This window comes from Heteronotia binoei, chromosome 11 (genome assembly GCF_032191835.1).
Source record: "Heteronotia binoei isolate CCM8104 ecotype False Entrance Well chromosome 11, APGP_CSIRO_Hbin_v1, whole genome shotgun sequence".
NCBI classification, from domain to species: Eukaryota; Metazoa; Chordata; class Lepidosauria; order Squamata; family Gekkonidae; genus Heteronotia; species Heteronotia binoei.
Genome location: NC_083233.1, coordinates 43,765,608 through 43,791,840, shown reverse-complemented (window position 1 = coordinate 43,791,840; position 26,233 = coordinate 43,765,608). Strand labels below are relative to the sequence as shown.

Sequence of the window (26,233 nt, the reverse complement as noted above, 5' to 3'; positions counted from 1 at the left end):
GCCCATCCCCTCCCCAGACCCCACCCTCTCCCGGATCCACCCCCAAAGTCTCCAGGTATTTTCCAGCACAGAGCTGGCAATACAAGAGGGGCATGGAGATTGCCCGCTTTTACAACTGATCTCCAGTTGGCAGAAATCAGCTCCCCTGAAGAAAACAGCTGCTTTGAAGGGTGGACTCTATGACATTGTACCATGCTGAGTCCCCTCCCTTCTCCAAACTCTGCCCTCTCTCAGATCCACCCCCAAAGTCTACAGATATTTTTCAACACAGACCTGGCAACCTTAACCCAACTACTGACTATGTATAACCATTTGTGTTGCTGCTGGGTGAAGAGCTTGTGTTCCTTTGCTTTCTGGACAATAGCCAACAAACCTTGCTGAGAATTGCCCCAGCTGGGGCCCAGCCTGGCTCCAAAACACCAGGCCACGCAGACACACACCGCTGTCTCCAAAGTGGCAATGTTGTGTGTGCCGGTCATTAAAGGTTTGGCCTGCTGAGTGCTGACTTTTGGGGTTGTCTCGGTGCCTGGAATGTTTGTGTTTGCTTCCAAAGCATTTCCTTGTTCAAGGCTTATTGGCAAATGTTTTTCAAAATTCAGCTTCCTTACAGTTGAAGCAGGGCGACTGGTAGCAGAGGGTGAGGTGAGAAAAAAGCTTCCTTTCCAAAACTGAATAACAGTGTGGGAAATATTCTGAAAGTTGGCAGGCCTTGTGGCTGGCTGCTCACTCTCTTCCTTTGGTCCTTTTCTGTCTGCCAGCTCCTGCCCTTATCAGCTGCCTCCCTTGCTCACCAAGATAAGTGGCAAAAGTAGTGCCTAAGAGTTCTCCACGTTTATGCAGGTGTTCCTCTAACAGCAGCCTGTGTGCAAAAATGTAGCAGATAAAGCTCTTGCCATGATGGAAGGACTCCTGGCTTGAGGCCTGTCAATAGGCTTACCCAGGGCTTTTTTTTAAAGAAAAGGCCCAGCAGGAACTTATTTGCATATTAGGCCACACCCCTGACACCAAGCCAGCCAGAACTGTGTTCCTGCTAAAAAAAAAAAAAAAAGCCCTGGGCTTACCAACCTCCAGGTAGGGCTTGGAGTTCTGAAGTTATATGTGATCTTCAGATGACAGAGATAATTTTCCCTAAAGCAAATGGCAGCTTTGAAGGGTAAATTCTGTAGCATCATATCCCTGCAGTGCTGAGCTCCTGTCCTTCCTGCAAACTCTGCCCCTCAAGTACCATTCCCAAATCTCAAGGTATTTCCTGAGCTGGAGTTAGCAAACTTACCTGCCAGCCTTTTATAATTGCATGGCAGGCTTCTGTGATTGGTCCTGCCTCCCATGGCCACCATTTTGTGATTGGTTCCACCTTCCATCACATTCTAGTTGGAAAAAACAATGAGGGTGAGGTTGGCTCCCCTACCCCTTTTCTCAAAACTTCACATGTGCTCAGAGGTTCAGCAAAGTTGGGTACCCCTGAATTAAAATATGTAAAGAAGAACATATTCAAGTGGGTAGCTGTGTTGGTTGGAAGCAGCAGAAAAATTTTTGAGTCCACTGGCACCTTTAGACCAACCAAGTATTGTTCAAAATATAAGCTTTTGTGTGTCTGCACAGTGCACACACCTTCAGATACAGGTTTGTATCTATAGAAGTGTGCATGCACGTGAAAGGTTATACCTTGAATAAAACTTGGTTGGCCATAAATGTGCCACTGAACTCAAACTTTGTAAAAAAAAAAAAAACCAAATGAACACGTATCTATATCCAGATTTATTTGGGGCCCAGCAGGTTCTTGTCTGCAATACAGGATTGTAGCAAATTGACTGAAGCTGAACGCACAACTGTTATAAAGTGACAGTTGATATGCAGTGAACCACAACAGTATGGCATATTCTCAGTCCTCCACACACCCTGTTTTCAGAGGTTCTTCCCTTCCTTCATCTCCCCTCCTCAATCCCACCCCAATGCATGAAGCTTATGCTTTTTGATTTCTTAGCGCTGGCTTGCAATGTTCTTTTTTGGTTTCTTAGCCCTGGCTTGTAGTGCAGTGACATCTTTTCTTGATGTCAAAAGAGGCAAGGAATAAACCCATTCTAAACAAATGAGTCATGTTTTTAAAAAAGCATTTTGGTGACTGGGACTACCGCCAAGTACTAATTTAAACCATAAATCTGTCCCTTGTACAATGCATGGTTTAGCACATGTAAAGAGAGCCCAGAGAATGAGAAAGGCATTCTGGTGCCAGCCAGAGAAAGCAACACCATACAGACAGCCCTAGAAGTATGCAAGATATTGACCTGGATTCTTTTTGTCTCTGTATGTTAAGGCTTCGGTTGAAATCAAGAAGTCTCTGCTATTATTGTGGCTCACTTTTAATGCAATAGCTGGCAAGGCCTGGTGCCCTTCCTATACCTCGCTGTCTGCAGATTGTTTTGACACAAAATAAAGCACAAACTTTGACCAACAGAGGATTTTCTTAGTCACTTAAACAGGTTGTTAACAGAAGAGCAAATTCAGACAACATAAATAGGAGGGGAGGTTATGAGCAGGGCTTTTTAAAAGCAGGAATGCACAGGAACGCAGTTCTGGCTGGCTTGGCACCAAGGGGTGTGGCCTAATATGCAAATTAGTTCCGGCTGGGCTTTTTCTACAAAAAAGGCCCTGGTTATGAGTAACTCAGTATGCTTACATGGGGTGGGGAGGTGAGGCATGCTAGAAAACACCTGGAGATTTTGTGGGTGGAGCCTGAGGAGGGCAGGGTTTGAGGCATAATACCCTAGAGTCCACCCTTCAAAGCAGCCGTTTTCTCCAGGCAAACTAATCTCTGTCTCCAGGAGATCAGTTGCAATAGTGGGAGATCTCCAGCCACCACCCGGAGGCTGATAACCAAATAATTTTTTTTTACCATATTCGGGAGAAAAGGGTGTTTAAGTGTTCTGATTTTATTAGATTTTTTTCCAACTAGAATTTATCAGCAAATTTGATCCTGTTGGTTATGGGACAAAAGTTTCCTCTTTCACTGTGGGTTTTACATTAGCCGAATAAAGCCAGGCGGATTGTTTTGATGCCCAAGACAGCTGTTATGAACAGCCACTTATATACATTTGAGTTTTGCAGAGAGATTTCACAGACCACTTCTAGTTCATGGTCATTTGCTCCCAGCATTTTCTCTTACTGTCTCTCTCTGTGCATTACAATAATAATACTTCATGCATTTGATAAAGTAGGTTTTAGTCCATGAAAGTTTAAACCAGGGATGGCTAAACTTGCTTAATGTAAGAGCCGCATAAAACAAATGTTCTATGTTTGAGAGCTGCAAGACATGAATGTCAGATGTTTGAGAGCTGAAAGGAAGGGAGAGAGGGAGGGAAGGTGGAAAGAAAGGTGGAAAGAAAGCAAATAGATGGGGGAAGGAGCAATACTCCCTCTAAGCTGTGGAGTCTTGTGAGCAAAAATTCTGCTTTCTGAGCTACTGCATTAAAGTTGTGAGCTACTGCATTAAAGTTGTGAGCTACTGCATAAATTAGTTTGCTCTGGTTCCATTTTTCCTGAGCTAAGACAAAAATGTGTGAGCCGGAGGCTAAAAACCTGTGAGCTAGCTCGCACTAACTCAGTTTAGAGGGAACACTGGGAAGTAGAGGTAGAAAGAAAACTTTAACTTTAAATGCATTCTCCAAGCTGCTGGCTTGGCTTGCCTTGAAGAAGTGATTTAAAGAGAGAAATATGTGTGAAAAAGCCACATGTGGCTCCAGAGCCACAGTTTGGTCACCCCTAGTTCAAACCCTACTAATGTAATTTGACTTTAAAGACCCATACGATTCTTGGTTGCCACTCCTCATGGAGTTGCCAGCATTTGTTAAGAAGTGAGAAATTAATCCATAGAATTTTTCATGGCAAACTTCAAATGGAATTTGAAGGTTTATTCTCATAACTATACCAATGAACCATTGCTATTTCCACTCTGAATGAAAGGGTAATCTGATTATTCAAGTAGATTGCATGTAATCTTGTGAAGACTCTGAACGTTTGATTTTTGTATTCTCTACAGCTGGCTCTCTAAACTTGTAATCAATCGATCCTGCCCCACTCATAATATTTTGTTGTCTGTGTCTGACTCAAGGTAAGTTTCATATACTAAAGCCTGAGTTAACATTCTTATAGACCGGAGGTATCACCATGGATTAATAGGAAATGCTCACTGTGGCTGCTCAGTGGAGGCGAAAATAAAGCCAGTTGCTATCAAGTTTCTCACTTTTTGAAGTTTTCCAGGGTTTTTTTAACAGTAGTTAGCAGGAAATATGAAAAGATGTGGTACTTTGGGAGAGCTTCTGAGAGAGGCAGTGTGGCATATTGGTTATCAAGCCTGAGAGACCTGGGTTCAAAACTCCTTCTTAGCTATGAAGTTCAATGACATTGGATGGCCAATCCTCAGGCAGGGGCAGAGGATCCCCCGGGGTGGGGAGGGAAATGCTTGCTGCACACTCCATTATTCCCTATGGAGACCGATTCTCATAATGGAGAATTGATCTGCAGGTATCTGGGGCTCTGGGAAAGCTGTTTTTTTTAAAGGTAGAGGCACCAAATGTTCAGAATAGCATCCAGTGCCTCTCCTCAAAACACCTTCCAAGTTTCAAAAAGATTGGACCAGGGGGTCCAATTCTAGGAGCCCCAAAAGAAGGTGCCCCTATCCTTCATTACTTTCAATGGAGGGAAGGCATTTAAAAGGTGTGCAGTCCCTTTAAATGTGATGGCCAGAACTCCCTTTGGAGTTCAATTATGCTTGTCACAACCTTGCTCCTGGCTCCATCCCCAAAGCCTCCTGGCTCCACCCCCAAAGCCCCCTGGCTCAACCCCCAAAGCCTCCTGGCTCCCCCCCCCCCCAAATTTCCCCAGATATTTCTTGAATTGGACCTGGCAGCCCTAATGGCCGCAATGGCTCGGCACCTAAATTATTTTACTGAGTTATTGTGAAGGCAGAGAGGATGAGTGGGGAATCGTGTGCACTCTCTTGAGGTCCTTGGAGGAAGGACAGAGGAACAACAGAGTACATAAATACAGAGGGAAAGGCTCCTGGCCTGCCAGGGTCCATTAAGACCCTTTACTGAGCAACCTCTTGGACAATTTCAGAGTGGTTAGAGGGACAAGCAGTTTGAAAAATATGCTTGGCTGGGCTGCAATAAAAAATGTGTCCTTTGTGAATTTACTCCAGTCAGTGCCAAATTGAAGTTGATGTAACCCATCACTGACCCCAGCATGCAGGCTGAAAACATCTGAAAACAGTTGTTTTTCTCAAACCATGGTTGAGTATCTGACTGGGTTTGAACAAAGCTATTATTAAGTGCAGACTTGAGGAAAAACATGTTCCAGGAATGCAAAATGTTCATTGATGGTTAGTTAAAGGAAGGGGGAAAGCTGGTACTGGGGGAGGGCAACCTGCTCAACAAATGTTGAGAATGTTTAGGGGGTGGCTGGATTTCCAAATGGATCCTCCATCCCATGATTCCTTCCTGGCTCCTAGCTTATAGATTGGTCTCTTTCCACATGGGTGTTTGCTCTGCCCTGCCTCTCCAACTATAGCATCCACATTTGTTCTCCATCCATTGAGTCTCCTTCTGTGGTTCCCCTTGGTTTGTTCTGATATTATCTATGTGTGCTTTGTTTCGATCTTTCTGGAAAAATCACAGTCAAAGCAAATTTTTCCACTGTGTATGTGTGTGTGGGGGAGCAGATTACTGAACTTCCCCACCCACATTGGCACCATTTCCTTTCGTATCTCTTTGCACCTGCCATTTCCCACACTGCCAACACTGGGCTTTCTATTGTCTTTTTAAAAGCCAGTAGTTGCTATATCACGGGTGCAGCCAGACATACCATTAGTGGTGATACAGCTCCGTCTCGCCGACGGATTAAATGTGTTCATTCAGACATCCACATCTGGCAATCGAGCGTCATCCAGGGTCATCCCGGCTTGCTACGCCTCAATGGCGCATTAATTTGACAGCACATAAAGTCCAGTCCTTTTTCAAAAAAGCTACACAAGATCGGCTTTTTCCTGTTTGGACAGCTCACGCGCGATACTGCCTCTCACCTTTTTTAAAAAAAAAAAACAGCCCCAGCAGACATGCGCATTGCCAGATCATCCGGGAATCTGTGGTGACGCTTCTGCTTCTCCAATCAACACAGGATCGGGGGGGGGGGGGGGGGGACCTTATCCCACTATTTAGAACAGGAAAAAAAAATCTCTTTTTTTCAATGTGGAGGATTTCTGGAAACTCCCCCCCCCCAGAAATCACCACCTGATCACGCATGCTCCAAGAAAAGAGCGTGATAGTATTGGATGTCTGAACGCTCAACAACAGAATGAGTCGCATTCTTGGATGCTTGTTTCAATGGCCCTGCATCGAATCAATATTCAGCTGTTCATATTTGAGCGCTACACACATGCTTTTAATATGAGGTGTGGCCGCACCCCACTAGTTATAATCAGGGTTTTTTTTGAGCCGGAACGCACAGGAACATAGTTCCAGCTGGCTTGACATCAGGGGGTGTGACCTAATATGCAAATGAGTTCCTGCTGGGCCTTCTCTTTAAAAAAACCGGTGTGAAACAATGGTGATGTCAGGGGTGTGGCCTAATATGCAAATGAGTTAATGCTGGATTTTTTCTACAAAAAAAGCCCTGTGCGAAGCAATGGTGATGTTGGGGGTGTGGCTTAATATACTAATGAGTTCCTGCTGGGCTTTTTCTACAAAAAATGATATATATATACTACTACAACCACTAAAGAAACAAAAGCCGGGAAAATGCCTGCCAACAGCATAGTGATGGGATATTGGGCATGAGGGGATTCCAGGAAAGAACAGAGAATTCCCTCTTGTGTGGACACTCCATGGCCAGTGCAAATTCCTTTGCATTCCCAGTAGCATTGAGTGCACAGCAAGGAATTGTTACCATGTGGAAGCAGCCCATGATGTACATTTGGACGTGCACTCAGTGTACACTTGCTCTTTATCCAGCAACAGAGAGATGAACTGAGAACCTGCCTTACAATGGGAACCAAGATTTTGGTAGACAGCTGCTGCAGCCCCTCTGTATCACAAAAGTCCCCTTGCTGTTGACGTAGTTCATAGATGACAAGTTGTTGTGCTGTCATTTCTGGTAATCTCAGGTTTTTTTTCAGATGATGCTGAAACTTTACCAAATTGGAGTGACCTGGGATTAGATTTAGAGAAAGGATCACTCCTGTCTCCTCCCCTCCAGATATTTCAGATCTTTCTCTCTATAAACAGTATACTTCAGCAGATACAAACAGTAGAGCAAAGTTCCATGAGTCGAATGCTCTCAGTGGTAATCACTCCATGGCTCATAGAGAACCACATTTGCAGTTACCATCAACTAAAAGAAACACATTTACTTCTATTTCATGACATGAGGCCTGTACCTCAGGGAAGCTTGCATCCTACCTATCATTCTGGTGGTGGCTGTTTCAAGGTGGGAACCACCTGCCAACCACAAGCCCACTAGGCAAAGGCCTTGCCCACTCCCCTGAAACATGGGTCAGGTTCCACACTGCAGAATAGCGCTCAGAAGACCCACATGTGGATCCTGAGCCTCTGAGTGAGTATCACTGTTCTAACTTATGATACTGCGTTTTGAGCCTCCCAGGTATCCTGCCGATAAGTCCTCCATTCATCAAGAAAAATCCATTTGCTTCCTCTGTTGCCATTCATATTGCTCCCTGATGCCTGTTTTCTGTATGGAATATAGACAATGGTTGCTAGGAAACCACCAGTGCTTCCTAGGTGCTTTGTTTCTGAGCAGAGGTATTATCTGCCAATGAGAACATCTCAGGGAGAGCTTTAGGGCTGGAGAGTTCAGGTTGCCCTACCCATATGGCAAGTAACAATGACGATGCTAACACTAGTGGAGGACCTGACGACAATAAAGGTAAATTTCTGAGAACCAATCATGGAGAAAGATCTGGAGAGGAAAGTGAGGGAGAGTTTCCTAATCTTAATGGTCCTAACATGTTCTCCAAAATTCCATGGATGCTTATTAATTGATTTTCTTAGATAATAGGTATATATGTTTTCTCTGCTACTTAGAGATTTTGTCATTGTCATCATCATCATCTTAATCACAACCTCTATTGGCATAACTAGAGATTTTGTCTGCAATTAATACATTTAGGGATCCAGAAAGAGACTCCCCTCCCTGAACATGTCTAAAGTACCATAAAAGGGAAGAGTTGTAGAGAGTCTGTCCATTGGCACACTGGAGTTGGAGTGCACGTTTATCACTGGGCAAAATGACAGGCAAAGTGGGCATGGAGATCTTTGGAAAGGTCTTTACTTCTGGCATGCAGCCCAGCCTTTCACTTCTGTCCATGCAGGAAACTAGCCAAAGGATCTGTGTAAAAATAAAATGTGATTTATTTCAGAAGTATGCAGATTCTCTGCAATGTGAAATGTGTATATGAGGGACACTTCTATATATTTCCCAGGAGGGAGGATTTAAAACAAGCCTTTCTGGATCTGAGGATCCTGGTACTCTATAGTCTGCTTCTATAATGTGTGCTAACAAACTGGGGGTACATGAGGAGGTGTGAGGGGGGAATGAGTAAGAAAAATCCCCTGCTTCCAATATTGCTAAAATTCGGCATGAGATGAGAATATACTCACCTGCTTCCAGCATTATCAGCCTTCAGCTGGGGCCCAGAGTTCTCCTGGAATTGAAACAGATCTCCTGGCTACAGAGTCTATTCTCCTGCAGAACATGCCAACTGGAGAGAGTGAACTGTATCTAGCACTGAACTGCAGCAGTCTAGTGTCATGCACAGTTGCCCTGACTGAGGTTCAGAGCATGAACAAGGAGTCCTGAATATGAGACAATACAGGAAGAGGATATTTTTCCTGTCCTCCACTTACTGTGGGGAGCATTGAGGAAATGGGGTTGGGAATGTGCTATAAATTGCTAGGGGCTCAAGCAGATCAATTTCCTCCTCCCTTTAACACCTCCCCTTTAATTGATATTCAGCTGCCCTCCTCAACAAGCCTGCTCAGTCTTTGTAAAGTCTATTTTATCCTTTACATTTTTTTTTACAAACCAGTCTTTTTCTGACACTCCCCCCCCCCCCCACAGAAACTTTTATCTTGGCATGGGACCTATTTTACTAAGCAAGTTTGGCAAGAGACAATTTTTGTTCAGCATTAGAAGGCGTGTTTGCACAAGTAATAGAAGAAGCAATTGCACAAAATCATCTTTTAGGTTCTGTTGAAATCCCTTAGCGGATTTCATCCTCATGGATTTGGAAGCATGCACATAGTGACATTTGGAAATCTGCCCTAAAGAGATTTGCTGTGCAATTCTAAGAAGGCTTTCCTAGGAGCAAGCCCATGGAATAGAGTTCAGTAAGATTCTGAGCAGACCAGCATAGGGTTGCACTGTTATGCACTTTTCATGACATTTCTACTCCTAGTCCTGCAAAATTTCAGTCCAGTAGGACTTTACAAAGAACCTCGTGGTGCAGAGTGGTAAGCTGCAGTATTGCAGTCCAAACTCTGCTCACGACCTGAGTTCGATCCCGGCAGAAGTTGGGTTCAGGTAGGCAGCTCAAGGTTGACTCAGCCTTCCATCCTTCCAAGGTTGGTAAAATGAGTACTCAGCTTGCTGGGGGTAAACTGTAGATGACTGGGGAAGGCAATGGCAAACCACCCCGTAAAAAGTCATGTGATGTGACATCACCCCAGGGTTGGAGACGACTGGTGCTTGCACAGGGGACTGTCTTTTTAGCACCTTACAAAACAATAAAATTGTTCCAGGGTATAAAATTTTATATAGGGTTGTCAATCCTGGGTTGGGAAGTTCCTGGAAATTTTGAGAGTGAAGCCTGGAGAGGGTGGGGTTTGGGGAAGAGAAGGAGCTCAGCAGGGTATAATGCCATAAAGTCCACCCTTCAAAACAGCCATTTCCTCCACAAGGGAATGAATTGCTGTAGTCTGAAGGTCCTTTATAATTTGGGGAGATTTCCAGGCCCCACCTGGAGGTTGGCAACCACAAGCTTTTGTGGGCTAACAAAACTTGGTTTGTCCAATATGTTTTAATGTATGCAGATTTATACCCTGAAAATTTTTACTGGCCTTTAAAGTATTATTAGGCTTAAATGTTGTTCTATCACATATTAACACTGTTTTTTTTTTTAAAGGTAAAGGTAGTCCCCTGTGCAAGCACCAGTCATTTTTGACTCTGGGGTGATGTTGCTTTCACAACATTTTCACAGCAGACTTTTTACAGGGTGATTTGCCATTGCCTTCCCCAGTCATCTACACTTTCCCCCCAGCAAGCTGGGTACTCATTTTACCGACCTCGGAAGGATGGAAGGCTGAGTCAACCTGAAGCTGGCTACCTGAACCAGCTTCCGCTGGGATCGAACTCAGGTCGTGAACAGAGGGCTCCAACTGCAATACTGCAGCTTTACCACTCTGCACCATGGGGCTCTAACTATTAGCACAGTTACCCACCTGAAACTACTCCTAGTCCTAGTTTTAGTAATTAATCCTGTAGATTTTGGTTTTTGTGCTTGTATTAAATTTGGATCTAGACATCTGTTGCTTACAAAGCCTGCTTGCTTGAATTCATTACTGAGCTATTTAGGCTTAGCAGCATTTTATTTTAGAGCCATAGAGTTTTGGTGACCTAAAAAGTGTAGGCATTATTTTATTTTCATTATTTTATTTCAATATCATTTTGATTTTTGTGTATTAGCTGCTTTCCCACTAAACTGGTGCTAAAAGCATTATGTTGTGGAGAACCAGTACTCTATTCTGACAGCTCCAAATCTGGCAGGACTAACCTCTGCTTCGGCTGTGGACTGCTACGTGCGCTGATTCCCCATCCAAGCCCCGTGGAAACGAAAAGGCTGGCTGCCTGACAAAGGGATTAGGGTGCTTCTTCAGGCTGGAATGAAATATTTGCATGTCCTTCTAGGTGGATCAAAGCCTGGCAACTTATTTTAGAACATAGGTTGGCTCAGGTTTCACATCAGACATGTTAGACCCATCCGGAATATTCACAGGGTAACCTTTGCACTTAATCCTCCAAAGAGAGCCACGTCTATCAGGGCTTTTGAAAAGCTTTGTTTGCCTTTGTAAAGAGTGACAGACATATGTTGTGACAATTGCCCAGGTACCCCCAAAATATGCCTCATGTCCAATCACTTGGGGCTATGATGTGAAGGGAGTCTTGGAGGGAAGGCATTGTCAGGATGGAGACCACTGTTCAGAACTTTGATACCCATACAGGGGGCTTTATTTTGAAAGGTACCAGCTGTTGCTGATTTGTGCACTGTAGGACCCATAAACTGAGATGTCCAGTAGACCAGACTGGACTTTAGAATTGGAGTGAGACATTTTAGAATTCCCTGTCTTTAGTTACCATTCAGAATAACAGGATTTAATTATCTAATTGCTTCCAGCCTTATGAGTATATATTTGAAAACTAAATATATAAACCTCTGTAGCTTATCTTTTATTCTCTGAATAATTCAGGTTAATACTGTTTTTGATTTCTTTCCTTGTTAATAAGTCATACTGATTCGATGTTACATGGTGTTCCTTCATTATTCTTCCAGTTTCCTTTTGTCTTGTTCACATTATATTGCAGACAGTAATTGCGAACTGTAAACTATCTTGAATGCAGTGGTAGAAAAGGTGTGCGTGTGTGTGTGTACAGTAAGTAAGTATTAATACCAAAGACAATTGGCTGGATGCTGTTAAAAAGCTTATGAAAGTATAGGTAGAATGGGTCTTCTTCCATCTTTCTTGCCCCAGCAAACTGCTTCTTGTTCCAAAAATCCTCTCCATGGTTTCAGGAACTCTTCTGAATAATATGTCCAAAGGCTGCAGGTAGAAGGATGAGGGTAAGTCCAGTGAAATGGCCTCCTTTTCCTTATTCTACTAGTGGCTTCCATATGCTCTTTTGCAGCATGCAACCCAATAGATTTATTCAAGCTGTTAGACTTTATGAAAAATTTGCTTCTAGGGAACTACTACTTACCAAATTTCAGTCATCGTTTTTGTGCAAGAAACTTGAGCTTCTCAGTAAATTGGGAAGGTAGAATAGGATAGGCCCAATTTCATTGTGGAGTGGGAATTTGGAAAGCTGAAGGTTTGGACATCATTGTTCACTGCTGTCTCCTGTTCTGTAAATTGGCATATGACCCCACTGACCAACACAGAGATTCTAGATTCCCTTACATCCATGCCATCTGCTCTGCTCTGTGACCACTGCAACCTGCTTCAGTGCTCTTTCTCCTTGGCTTTTGCTGATTCCACCTGTTGTTGAAACTCAGTAGGTGCTGACAGGCAGTTGGCAAAGAGATTTCAGTGGAGAGATGACAAACGAGGGCAGTAAATCAACAGCAGCTTGCCATTTCCCCCTCCCCAAGCGTTGTCCTTTCCTTGTCCTAGCCTTTTCCTTCTATTTGGAGCTTCTTTTGATTTGGGCCAATGCTGGAATGCTTCCTCATGCAATAAAGTGAACAGATGTGGAAAAAGGACACCCGAGGGGAAATGCTAAGAGTGAAAGCAATTCCAATGTATTTGGGGGTTGGGGGTTTCTCCCTTGTTGTTTTATCTAAGCTTCTCTTGAGTCCATCTTCTCTGTGAATTGTCAGCAGCTAAACTCAGGCTACAAAGCTGGGACTAAGCTGCTTTTAATAAAGGGAGACTCACTACTGAGTAGACCTGCCTAGGATTACTCCCCCAGTCATCTGCCCAGGTAGCTTTGACTCTGAAAGCTTAGCACACAGGTTGGTGCTTTGGCTCACGTTCTGTAGCAAATAATAGATGGCCCCAGTGTTCCCTCTAAGCTGAGTTAGTGTGAGCTAGCTCACACATTTTTGTCTTAGTTCAAGAAGGATGGCCCCAGAGCACACTAATTTATGCAGTAGCTCACAACTTTAATGCCAGCAGCTCACAAAGTAGAATTTTTGCTCACAAGACTGCAGCTTAGAGGGAACGTTGGATGGGTCTGCTATTCTTCATGGATATATTTATTTATTATTGTTAATTTCTATTCTGCCCTATCCTGCAAGCAGATTCAGGGCAGGTACAAGTTAAACAATTTACAATGCAGGACAATAATCAAGTAAACAAACAAGTTTAAGAATTAAAACAATTCCAAGGTGGATGACAAATTAGTCAAATCACAATACAGAGAGAAAATGGAACTGATGATACATCAATAGGCCCAATGGAAGATGGAATACTGCGGCAAGGGAGGCCAGACTCGATGTACTTTGGACACCTGCTGCCTCACTCGAAGGCCTGGTGGAACAGCTTACAAGCCCTATGGAAAGGTAGTAGGTCAGGTAGGGCCCTGATCTCTAACAAGAGTATGTTCTACCAGACTGGAGCCAGAGCAGAAAAGGCCCCGGCTTTAGTTGAGGTGAGGCAGACATCCCTCAGGCTGGGGACAACTAGCAGATGGTGATTGGCTGAATGTAAGGTACTTTAGGGCAAATATGGGGATGATATTAATGAATAAAATCATCAACCAACAACTGTTTGTGTGACATTTACCAATTTCCCATTGGATTTAATGTCAGTGATTCCCTCCCCCCCCCCCCAAAAAAAAAATTAACAGGTTTAGGATAATTATAATCCTGGCTCCAAGCACACAAACCAGAATTAACATATATGAACACCACCCATGATAAACACTATTCATACAGCGGCCATTGTACTCTCCAAGCCTTGTCAAAAAACCTCATGCCCCATAAAACCCAAGGTGGAAAGAATGTCATTGGTTATTTATTTCAGCTACTTTGGAGCCACATTCTCGGCCACAAAATGAATGCTACAGAAAGTGCAGTATATATGTGGTTGACCCACCTTTTCCAATTTTAGAATGCATTTTACCTTAAAATATACAAATTCTAGGCTGTGCTACAGTTCTGATTTGGCCACCTCGCATGAGATCTCCATGTCCTTCACATGCATTTACAAAGAAATCTGAGGATGGTGTTCATTTCTGTATATTGCTGAATTAGCTCTTTATCATCAATGTATCTTCATACTGGGATGGAACCTGGAGATCGCCCAGAATTACAACTGATCTCCAGACAACAGAGATCAGCTCCCCTGGTGAGAATGGCTGCTTTGGAGAGTGGACTGTTTAGAATATCCTCATTGAGCTCACTCCCCTTCCCAAACTCTGCCCTCCTTAGCCACTGTCCCCAAATTACCAAGCATTTTCCAACCCAGAGTTGGCACCCCTACTGCATACACATTGGCCATTTAATAGGGCTGCCACCTGGGGAAGGAATTTAGATGTAGATTTAATGAGAAACATGACCCCAAAGCATAGACGTGGTGCCTTCCTTGCTCTCTCTGTTTACCTCTTTTCAACTTCTCAGTTTGGTGAGAGTGACTAATAGGCCATCCCTGTCCGGGCCCTTTTTAAGCTGCTGCTTCTCTGAAGCTGAGTGATGGAAAGAAATGTGAGAAGACTACAATCTGCTCATAGCTTTCTTTCCTTTTTATGGCAAGATTGTTTAGGTCAAGAAGGGACTTAGGCTAGTGCTCCAACCTTTAAAAGCCTGAGCTTTTCAGAGGAGGGATGATATGAAAAAGGTGGAAGATAAAGAGGTTACGCTTGTGGAACAGCAATTGTGTGGTTATTTGTTTACATAAGCAGAAGGGGCATATGTTGCTTCTTCCTGCTTGCAAACCTGCTCAAGGCAGTTTGCAAGTAAAACAGTAAAATGAGGTTGTGAAACCGCAGATTAAGTACCACAAAATGAAAACAAGATAGTGCATAAAAATAATATACAGTTATGTTCAGCAGTTCAAAATGGTTGTCATAAAAAAGTTCTCAAGCTAGAAGTGGACAATAATTCCTTTTAAAAAAGATAAAAAACCGCAATTAAAAATGTTGCTTAAAAAAACTTTTTTGACTGGTGCCTAAAGACGAGTAGGGAAAGCACCAGGTGAGGAGGGCAGATCCAAGATGAGGTGTCACAAAAGCCCTCTCTCTGACTGCCACCTGCCTCCCCTCGGTAGGTAGCCAGGGTGGTCAGGGCAGACAGCAGGGCTTGATAAGAGACCCTTAACAGGTGGGCTGGACAGTGTGGGTTGAAATGAAATCAGAAGGCAAAATGTAAAGCATCTATTTAATGGCTGAAACATTTCAATTTGCAACTTAATTGAGAAAAGTCATTTTGCTCTGAGGAAATTTCACATGGGTTCCTCAGTGAGAAGACCAGTTTTGGCACACAAGCTTTTGTGAAAGAGAGCTTGACCATTTACTATAGATCTTTTTCTGAAATGTGCAGCAGTTGAGTATATCCTCTCCATCCAGTAATCATAAGGCTCAACATCACCCTATATAAACTGAACCTGCATCCTCAAACATCCCTGTGGTAGACTTACTGCGTACATTACCATAGAGCAGTCTGTTCTCTGCTCTGATATTTTTGTGTGGTGGTTTAGTTTCATGGTGTGCAGCCCCTGCTCATTATTTCTGTTTGTTGGAATTGTAGACTGCATGAGCTTCCTTGTTCTGAAATCAGTTGGTCCCATTGCCTGTATCTTCTTGCTAACAAATGGATGTTATTTGGAACACACCCATCTGTGCTATGTGAACCTAACAGCAGGGACCTGATTTGCATGCAAAAGGAAATCATAGTCCCCCAGAATCCTTTGCAATGCACAAGGATTGGAATGGAACTTGATGGTAGAGCATTGCTTTTCGTGTAGGAGGACCATATTCAGTCGCTGATGCCTCCAGTTAAAAAGGATGAAGTGTCAGGTGATGAGGAATACCTTGACAGACTCTGGAGAACTACTGTCAGTTATATTAGATGATACTGAGATTGGTAGACCAATGGTCTAACTAAGTATTGGCAGCTTTGTGGGATTTCATGACAAACATGTAGGCGTTCCTCAAACATGTAGGCGTTCCTCAGCAGATAAGATGTTGAAAGAGATTCCTGAAGGTCAAAAGCCACAGGACTCATCCATTTCCTCCTTGGGCAATCCACAAGCCAGCAACGTGTAAAGAAAGGAAGGGTCCTTTTATAAGTACTTGAAGAGACTTTTCTTTGCAATGAAATGTCTCCAAACTTTGCAGTCTTGTGACTAACCTTGAAATGGGTCAAATAAAAGGAGGAAGACTTTTACTCCATAATCTAGCCAACCTTGTTAGGAAATTTATCCCCTCCCCTGCCCCCAATGTTCTCAGGTGTTCCCAGGGACATTTAAGGGCCTGCCTCACAAGTCAATGAGGTAAGGACTCTGAAATGTTTTTGTGTGTGTACAGAAAGCATGGTAGAACTGATAAAGAAGTGGTGAAATGGCAGTGTCCCACCTGCAGGGATGACACTGCCTCTCTTGAATAAAGCAGAGTGGAGATCAGCCTTCAGATACTGCACTTTATCATTCAGGCCAAGGCCATTATGGACTCCAGCCGGAGGGCTCGGGTTCCTAGAAGGACTGTCCAGCTTTCAGACAGTTTTGGATTCTGAAGTAGTTGGGCAGGTATTTATATGTTGCTGGTGGCAGATTCACAGTGTCCTATTCTTCTCTCCTGAGATCACCTAAAATGGTAAGATGTTTTGAGTGGGATCAAGGCCATGAGTCCTGGAGAAGGGGTGTGGACATCTGGTGGTAGCCCTTCCCCCATATTAATAGTCTCCCTTAACGATATGCCCAGTGATCAAAGTGGGACACATTATCAGCTGAACTGTGTTGTCTAAAGTAGAGCTGGTTGTGGATCTGTCTCTGAGGAATGGCTTACCACAGGCATGCAGGTAAGACTGAAAATATTACACTTAGGTTTAATGAACTGTGCTCAAGAAAGTCCCCCCCCTTTTTGCTGCATTAATTCCAGCTGTCCTGTCACCCCCAATAGGATTTTGTCATGCCAGAAGCTCTTTATTTAATGAATCTTTAACAGCTCATTGAGCGCTTTCCAGCAAGTGACAAACAGTTAGAGGGGTCTGTGAGTAATAGTTCTTAGATTGAAAGTACAAATGCATAGTCAGAGATTACTCTTGAAGATTGTTATTTTGGAAGATTACTTTTGGAAGATTGTTATTTATTAATTATTTGTTCAATGCATAACAATAACTGTCCCACATAATGGGACTGATCCTACAATATATTTCTGCTGATAAAAGGGGTCACAATATTTGCAATTTCTCCTTCCTGATGCAGACCTTTGATTCCCCTGTCATGCTATTCCAAGGCCCCCTGATTCCCAGGAGTAGCATTTTGGGGATAATTTGGGGCTGCAGCATTTTGGGGGTAATTTGGGGAAGCCCCATTTTGCTGACAGGAAACTCTTTTGCAGGCAGAGATTTGCTTTGGATCCAAGGGCCAAAATCCAGCCCTCCGCCACCCATGCATGAATGAAAGGCATTTCTCTGTGTGCATGAAATGGACATCTTTAGTACAAGCAGCTTTTAATGATTGTGGTGGGGTTGCTGCTAGAAGGGCATCCCCATGTGGGATAAGAACACCATACTGTTACTTCGGGGCACCCAACTAAAATAAATTCCAAATTCTGTGCCAAGAAAACAAAAATTCTGCAATTTTGTATAAATTATGCAAATTAAGTACCTTTGCATATCTTTACATGATTTCTTTTGTTACAGCTAAGCCATGCAGGTTACTGAAGCCCTTCCCCCAAGGCCCCCGGAAATCCAGATTAGCAATAACTTCCCAGTTTATAACATTTCAGTTGGTATTGCAATTTGATTTGCAAGTTATCCTTGTTGCATGTACATTTCAGTTTAGCATAGATTACAGACTGTCTGTCTGCCATTTGATATCAGTTTTGTTCCTACTGATGATTTAAAAAAAACATTAGTTGTGTGTGTATATATGCCAACAGAGGATAGCATTTCATGCATCTGCCAAAGTGGGCTGTGATTCATGAAAGTTTGTGTTAGAGTTATGCTGTTAGTCCTTAAAATAATAGTCTTCAACCTTTGCAGGATCAACCTTTAATCACAGGTAGAAGCATGGGACCTGTTAAACAGTGAGCACATGGCAGTAAGATGCATCATAATCATGTGACAGAAAAAGGAGGAGCCAGAGCCACTGAACCTGCACATGCTAAAGAACTATCTTCACTATGTGTTTGCTGTGCTGCCGCTCTGCTCAGTGTTGTGGCCCCTTGTGCTCTGCTCAGGAGTTGTGGCCCCTTTGTAGGCACACTAGCAACAGCTCTTTTTATAAAGTCGTTCCCCAAGGCAGCTCTGTAGGGGCTTGTGACCCAGGAGCGAGGGCTCAATGATCACTGGAGGAAAATGATCCAGGATACTCTAAGCCGATTTGATGGTCGTTTTTGCTGCAACAAATGAATTCCTCATTTGGAAACCAACCTTCCCAGCTTTAACACCTAGACAACATCTGTCTCTTATTTCCAGATATGGATCCTGAGATATTGGTGCAGCTGAGGGTCAGACAAGATGTTTGAGTGTCAAGAGTGGGGTTTGGGTTTGCTGGATGCACCTTGTGTTCCCTGTAGCCACAGTTCCCTGTGGGGAATGGCTTTTGAAAAAGAAATACTTGGGACGCTGCCACAGGGGAAGGAAGGGCTCCTGTCCCGCCCTGCTGTTTTCCCATGCTGCCACAGTGCTGTGGGGGAGTTATTTCCCTGCTTTTGCTGCTCCATGTGCACAGAATTCTCCATGTGGAGCAGCAAAGGCAGAGAAACAATTCCTGCCAGAAGCTGGAAGACTGCTTGTGCAGGAGGCAAGAGCCCTTCCCCTCTCCAGTCTGCAACGGTGTTCTGAGCCCAAACGGGCATTGGTTTTTAAAAGCCTGGGAACCCTCAGCAGGGTGTAATGCCATAGGTTCTATCATCTAAATGAACCATTTTCTCTAAGAGACCTGATCTCTGTAGTCAGGAGATCAGTTGTAATTCCAGATCTCCAGGTACTACCTGGAATTTGGCAACCCTAAAATCATGTCTCATGAGCCCACATAATAATTTAACACATGTCACAGGTGCTGTGTCCACAGGATTGCACTTGTGTTGTTAATAAATCCTGGATTAATCCATTAATTTCCCCCATCTCCTCCAAGAGCTGAAGGTGAAACACAGTTTTGTGTGATATATCTCCCTTGTTCCAACATGATCTTTGCTTGCAGAGTTTTTTTGGTCATGCTTTAGAAACCTACCAAACCTGTTTGGCAAGCCACTCAATGGGGAAAAAGACATGTGAACATTGTGAGAAATGATGTTTCTACCATGCCATTTTAAACTCTCCAAAGATGTTTTTACTATTCATTCAGAATAACTTCTGGGAGACTTAAGAGTTCTGCTGCCTGCCAGAGCTTCCCCAGCTCATGGTATTTGTCTTTTGTGCAGCGTTGGTTATCTAGCAGCACTCATACAACATCCTGGGTCAGTTTGTGGAACTGGCATGCAGCTACAGATTACATGCTGCAGCAGTCTGTCAATCATGCACGGTGTGCATTTTGTGGCATGGTGGGGTTGTAGGGTTGGCTAGCCTGGGAGCCTTCCAGGCTGCTCTTAGGGCCTGGACAGTAGAGCATCCAGCAAGTGGTTGGCTATCTATAAAAGTTCAGTTATTTTCTTAGGGGAAACTGCTGTCTCTTTCAGCTTTGTGTTTGATGGATGTAGATTTTGACCTAGTAAAGCACCACAAGTTCTGTTTTGTATGCACTCCAGACTGCAAATCTAAAGGCTCCGGTGAAACCCCATGAGGTGCTCTTGTTGGTACCCAACTAAAGAAGGTTTTGGATAACCATTCCTGTATGGTGCAGGGGGTTGGACTAGATGACCCTGGAGGTCCCTTCCAACTCTATGATTCTATAGCTAGAGCTCTATCTTCCAGAACTGGCTACACTCATTTAGAATTGGACATATGCAAAATTCTACAGAACCGTTTACCACTCCTGGTCTTAAGGCATCCCTGAAAGCAGACTGAGAACACTGTAATAATGCAGTCTTATGATTCTGTCACTTATTCAGCCAGTTCAGACTTTGGAACCATAAGCGAAACAGATCTTTCTTATTTTGGGTGCTGATAATTGTCAGACGTGTCTTAGCAGATCAAGTGGAGATTAGCGGAGTAACTTTTCAGAAACATGGGATAATCATAATCATTCATCATTTCCTATCCTCCATCCCTGGAGTCTCTCTGCCAGAGCCTGTCATCTTTCCACAACCCATTAGAGGCCACAACAAGCATCCTGTGTTACAGGTCTCTGCTTATCAGTTAGGTCCCTGTTCCATTTGTTGAATGTGTTCTGTAAGCCGTTGCCATGGCAGGGTATTCTTTATATAGAGAGACCAAATTCCGGGTAATTGAGTTAAAGGGCAAGTGAGTCAGGAAAACAATGGAGTAATATGCGTATATTTAGACTGAGGGGAGAGAACATTGCAGGACTGAGCTAGCAATTAACACATTTGTTTTTCTTAGCTGTCCCTTGCCCTCTGTAATAGTATTTGTTAGCTTCTGTTCTTAGATTTTGCTGTCTTCTGGTTTTTTTTTGTAGTTTAAGGCAGGGGTGGCAATTGATAAGCCCAAGGACCAGATCTTGGTCTCAGGATCCAAAATGTTAAGAACATAAGAACATAAGAACATAAGAGAAGCCATGTTGGATCAGGCCAACGGCCCATCAAGTCCAACACTCTGTGTCACACAGTGGCAAAAAATGTTATATACACACATACACTGTGGCTAATAGCCACTGATGGACCTGTGCTCCATACACTGTGGCTAATAGCCACTGATGGACCTGTGCTCCATACACTGTGGCTAATAGCCACTGATGGACCTGTGCTCCATATTTTTATCTAAACCCCTCTTGAAGGTGGCTATACTTGTGGCCGCCACCACCTCCTGTGGCAGTGAATTCCACATGTTAATCACCCTTTGGGTGAAGAAGTACTTCCTTTTATCCGTCTTAACCTGTCTGCTCAGCAATTTCATCGAATGCCCACGAGTTCTTGTATTGTGAGAAAGGGAGAAAAGTACTTCTTTCTCTACTTTCTCCATTCCATGCATTATCTTGTAAACCTCTATCATGTCACCCCGCAGTCGACGTTTCTCCAAGCTAAAGAGTCCCAAGCGTTTCAACCTTTCTTCATAGGGAAAGTGCTCCAGCCCTTTAATCATTCTAGTTGCCCTTCTCTGCACCTTCTCTAAAGCTATAATATCCTTTTTGAGGTGCGGCGACCAGAACTGCACACAGTACTCCAAATGAGACCGCACCATCGATTTATACAGGGGCATTATGATACTGGCTGATTTGTTTTCAATTCCCTTCCTAATAATTCCCAGCATGGCATTGGCCTTTTTTATTGCAAACGCACACTGTCTTGACACTTTCAGTGAGTTATCTATCATGACCCCAAGATCTCTCTCTTGATCAGTCTCTGCCAGTTCACACCCCATCAACTTGTATTTGTAGCTGGGATTCTTAGCCCCAATGTGCATTACTTTGCACTTGGCCACATTGAACCGCATCTGCCACGTTGACGCCCACTCACCCAGCCTCAACAGATCCCTTTGGAGTTCCTCACAATCCTCTCTGGTTCTCACCACCCTGAACAATTTAGTGTCATCCGCAAACTTGGCCACTTCACTGCTCACTCCGAACTCTAAATCATTTATGAACAAGTTAAAAAGCATGGGACCCAGTACCGAGCCCTGCGGCACCCCACTGCTTACCGTCCTCCACTGCGAAGACTGCCCATTTATACTCACTCTCTGCTTCCTATTACTCAGCCAGTTTTTGATCCACAAGAGGACCTGTCCTTTTACTCCATGATTCTCAAGCTTTCTAAGGAGCCTTTGATGAGGAGCCTTTGATGTTTTTGGCCAGGTGGCTCTGAAAGCTAGAGGCATGAAAGAGGAAGCACACAGAGTTTATGTCTCCTGTATTCCCTCTGAAGACTGATGAGGTGGCAGCTCCCTGGATCAATGGGGATAGGTCAAGGTTAGCATAGCTGGAAATTTTGGCACACTGGAATGGAGGTGGTAGCCAGCCATAGAAGCAATGTTACTAAGGGGATTTAAAAAAGCAAACAATCTCTTGTCCAAGAGATGCTGGAGCCTGACCAGAAGGAATTCAGTTGTCCTTGGTTTCCTCAAATGTCTCTTTACCATGAGATTGGGTCTGGAGACCACTTGTTAAATGGAGAGCAATGCAGTCGCACTTTAACATATATTTCAGATAATGTAATCTGGGCGGTTCTAAAAGTTTTAACTGTTATCTCTCCCACTGGTATACTTTGAACCTGACAGAACGCTGCTCACAAAGCATCTGTTAGGACAAGGCACTTATAAAAGTGCTATCTCTGTCCATTACAATCACAGTCTTGTGTGTGTTGAAAACAAAACCACTTTTAAAAAAGGGTCAGACATATTCACGGAGGAGAGATCCATCAACAGCTCCTAGCAATAAGTAAAGGAAGACACCATCCACAGAAGTGGCACACCTCTGAATACCAGTGGTGGGAGGCAGCAGCATGAGAGGGTCCTTGTCTCTTTGCCTTGTTTGTTTGACCCTCCAGTGAAACTAGTTGGCCACTGTGTGAGGCAGGCTGCTTTACTAGAAGGACCACTGGTCTAAGTCAACAAGCTGTACTTATGTTCTCATTTGATGCTGACATTTCTAAATCAGCCTTGGTAATTCTATTCCCATATTCTTGTAACAAAAATTAACTAATTAGATCTATACACAAATCATGTTCTATGCTCTGAAGAGGACTTTTGGTAGAGGAGGGAGAAATTTCTGCTGACTTCACTGCCATACTGCAGACCACAGTTCCCCCCAGTGCTGTTCATGAGAGTCCTCTGACTTTCAGTGGGGGAGAGGGGTGGAATGTCTGCAGGCTCTGAGTGCGGATGCCATTGGATGTGGTGGTAGAAAGTGTTGTCAAGTCACAGCTGACTTATGGCAACCCCATGAGGTTTTCAAGACACGAGTCATTCAGAGGTGGTTTGCGGTTGCTTGCCTCCATGTCATGACCCTGAAGGTCTCCTGGCTGAATACTGGAGAGCCAGTTTGGTGTAGTGGTTGAGTGTGTGGACTCTTATCTGGGAGAACCGGGTTTGTTTCCCCACTCCTCCACTTGCACCTGCTAGCATGGCCTTGGGTCAGCCGTAGCTCTGGCAGAGGTTGTCTTTGAAAGGGCAGCTCTCCAGCCCCACCCACCTCACAGGGTGTCTGTTGTGGGGGAGGAAGGTAAAGGAGATTGTGAGCCGCTCTGAGATTCTTTGGAGTGGAGGGCGGGACAGAAATCCAATTTCTTCTACTGTCCAGGCTGACCCTCAGGGCTTGTAGCAGGAACTCCTTTGCATATTGGGCCACACACCCCTTAGGTAGCCAATCCTCCAGGAGCTTACAGTTGGTCCTGTAAGAAGAGCCCTGTAAGCTCTTGGAGGATTGGCTACATCAGGGGTGTGGCCAATATGCAAAGGAGTTCCTGCTACAAAAAAAGCCCTGCTTACCCTGCTTAGCTTCCAAGAAGAGATGAGATCAAGCTAGCCATTGTACAGATGCCCACAATGACTTTTTTTTTTTGCTTCTATGCACTGCTTTTTCTATGATATTGTTTGAACTACCTCTTGGACAGCATAACTTTTACTGAATTTTACCCATTCTGATCCTGTCTGTACTTCTATTCACTCTTTTATGCCATTAATTTTTTTTGAATTTTATTATTATTTTTAAAAAGGTAAAGGTAGTCCCCTGTGCAAGCACCAGTCGTTTCTGACTCTGGGGTGACATCGCATCATGACGTTTTTGCGGCAGGCTTTTTAATGGGGTGGTTTGCCATTGCCTTCCCCAGTCATCTACACTTTCCCCCCAGCAAGCTGGTTCTCATTTTACTGACCTTGGAAGGATGGAAGGCTGAGTCAACCTTGAGCTGGCTACCTGAACTTAGCTTCTGACGGGATCGAACTCAGGTCGTTTTCTGTTTCTAACAGTTTTTAAAAAGAGTTTGGAAGGAATGTATGCCCTGACTTGAGCTAGCCTGATCTCATTAGATTTGGGAAACTGAGCCAGGGTCAGCCCTGGTTAATTTGTGGATGGGAGACCACCAAGGAAATGCAGGGTTGCTGTGCAGAAGAAGGCAAACCACATCTGAATGTCTCTTACCTTGAAAATCCTATAAAGTGACCACAAGTTGGCTGGGGCTTGATGGCAAACAAAAATGAAACACCACTGATTTTTGAAGAGTTTGGAAGGAACCCAGGGCTTTTTTTGAGCAAGAACGCACAGGAATGCAGTTCTGGCTGGCTTGGCACCAGGGGTGTGTGTGGCCTAATATGCAAATGAGTTCTTGCTGGCCTTATTCTACAATGGCGATGTCAGGGGTGTGTGGCCTAATATGCAAACGAGTTCCTGTTATGCTTTTTCTACAAAAAAGTCCGTAAAGGAACCTATAGTAAGAACATGCGGTTTCAATGACGAGTCAGGTTTGATACAAAACTACATTTATTGAAGAAGAAGAAGAAGAAGAAGAAGAAGAAGAAGAAGAAGAAGATATTGGATTTATATCCCGCCCTCCACTCCAAAGAGTCTCAGAGCGGCTCACAATCTCCTTTACCTTCCTCCCCCACAACAGACACCCTGTGAGGTGGGTGGGGCTGGAGAGGGCTCTCACAGGGCTGGAGAGGGCTCTCACAGTATTGATAGACCAATACTTTCTGTGTAACAGATTCTTGAGAGTAATGCTAAAGATACATTGATACAATACTTTTAAGGCATACTTCAAAAGGATTCCAAAAGGTGGGGGCGAGGGATGCGCTCTTACACATAAACTATCATAAATGTCTACATTCTCATAGCGTTATCAGGACTCCGTCCTTGCTTTCCCCAGATGTGCCACACTCCCTAACAGGAATGTATGGGAAGGTGCTGATTACTCTTTCTCAAGTTAGTTTTGTTTCTCTCTACTTCTACTTCGCAAGCAATAAAGCAAGAAGGGGGGGGGGGGAAAGAATAACAGAGTTAATAGACCTTCATCCTCCATGATATTTCACAGGCCAGCTTTATGGAGGACCCTAAAACAATCAATTACCAGTGGAATTCTACCATGCTTTACACATACAGACTATCACTATTACTAACAGTAAAAAAAGAATATCCAATTGAATATTGCAGAGTGGAATTCAAAGAGGTATTTAGGCACTGCTAAGAAGAGTTTTCTGACTCTCCTTCCACCTGCCCCCAAGCAACCTTCCCATACTACTGACTGAAGCTCTCTTTGCATTTATTCTGTTTTGTTTTGTTTTGTTTCTTGTATATCATTGAATCCTATTGATTCTGAGATAAGCTGGAAAGCAAAACATCTGGACCAGTTTGGAATACTTTCTGCCATCTTGTTTTTGTTGGCAAGGTTAGAAGGTTAGGAAGATAAATGATCTTTAAAAAAGATTTATAAACTTTATTAAGATTTAACCACAGAAAAAGGCCATGTGCTGGCCTTTATGTTAAAGGAACCATTAAATTTAAAAAGCAAAAGCAATCTAGGGATGAATTCGCTCCAGATCCGGAACAATCAGAGTTCCATTAAAACAAGAGAGAAAAGAGCTGGGGGCAAGAAAAATTCTTCAGTTTACATGGCAGAACATACTTTGGCCCTGCAACAGCATAACTTGGATGTTTCAAGAATGTTCACTTGTTTATGGGAGACAACCCTTGCCTTGATTTTTTTGCAGGCTGCCTTGGCTTCCGCACTGGGGGAGAATACCTTGCAGCTTGGCTCAGTGGAACTGGACTTTGAAGTTTTTCTCAACTGTGATCTTTCAAAACATAATTTTGGGTCTTTATTATATCCACGTGAATGGAGTCCATGTGGGGTTTTTTTGGATACATTAGTGTTTTGAAAATGTAACACTCCTAGTTAGTTTACTTCCCCCAGTCCTCTGGAATGAGAGTTTCTCAGTCATTGCTCAATGCAAAGGGCAAAATGTCCAGACAAGGGGTGATGTGTGGACAAAGGACTGGTTAATGGTCTGTTGACTGATCTGCTGCAATGCAGCCTGAGATTTGTTCCCAGATGCAAAATGGCTGATGAGTGGATGGAGCCAAAGGTGACCAAGTGATACATGGGGGACAATTGCAACAGAACACTTTCCCATTACTTATGTTCTGAATAAGAATAACTAGGGATCAGCAATGGGTGGCTCTTGTTTCTCTGAATTACGTCATTCTCTTAGGGATGCCAGCCTCCATGTGGGCCCTGGGGA

The 26,233-nt window shown here is 43.7% G+C and overlaps 1 protein-coding gene across 2 annotated transcripts in view; it reads left to right on the top strand.

Moving 5' to 3' along the window:
* The window catches only part of FHL1 (four and a half LIM domains 1), a 49,828-nt gene that overhangs the window by 11,272 nt on the left and 12,323 nt on the right, over positions 1–26,233 (top strand). The window contains exon 1 of one of the 2 annotated variants that reach the window (XM_060249558.1): positions 16,685–16,798. The exons of the other annotated variant lie outside the window; for it this stretch is intronic. Within the exon in view, the coding sequence (XP_060105541.1) occupies positions 16,777–16,798 (22 nt within the window). The 5' untranslated portion in view covers positions 16,685–16,776. Of the gene's footprint in view, positions 1–16,684; positions 16,799–26,233 lie in introns of those variants that run through there. 2 annotated transcript variants of the gene reach the window in all.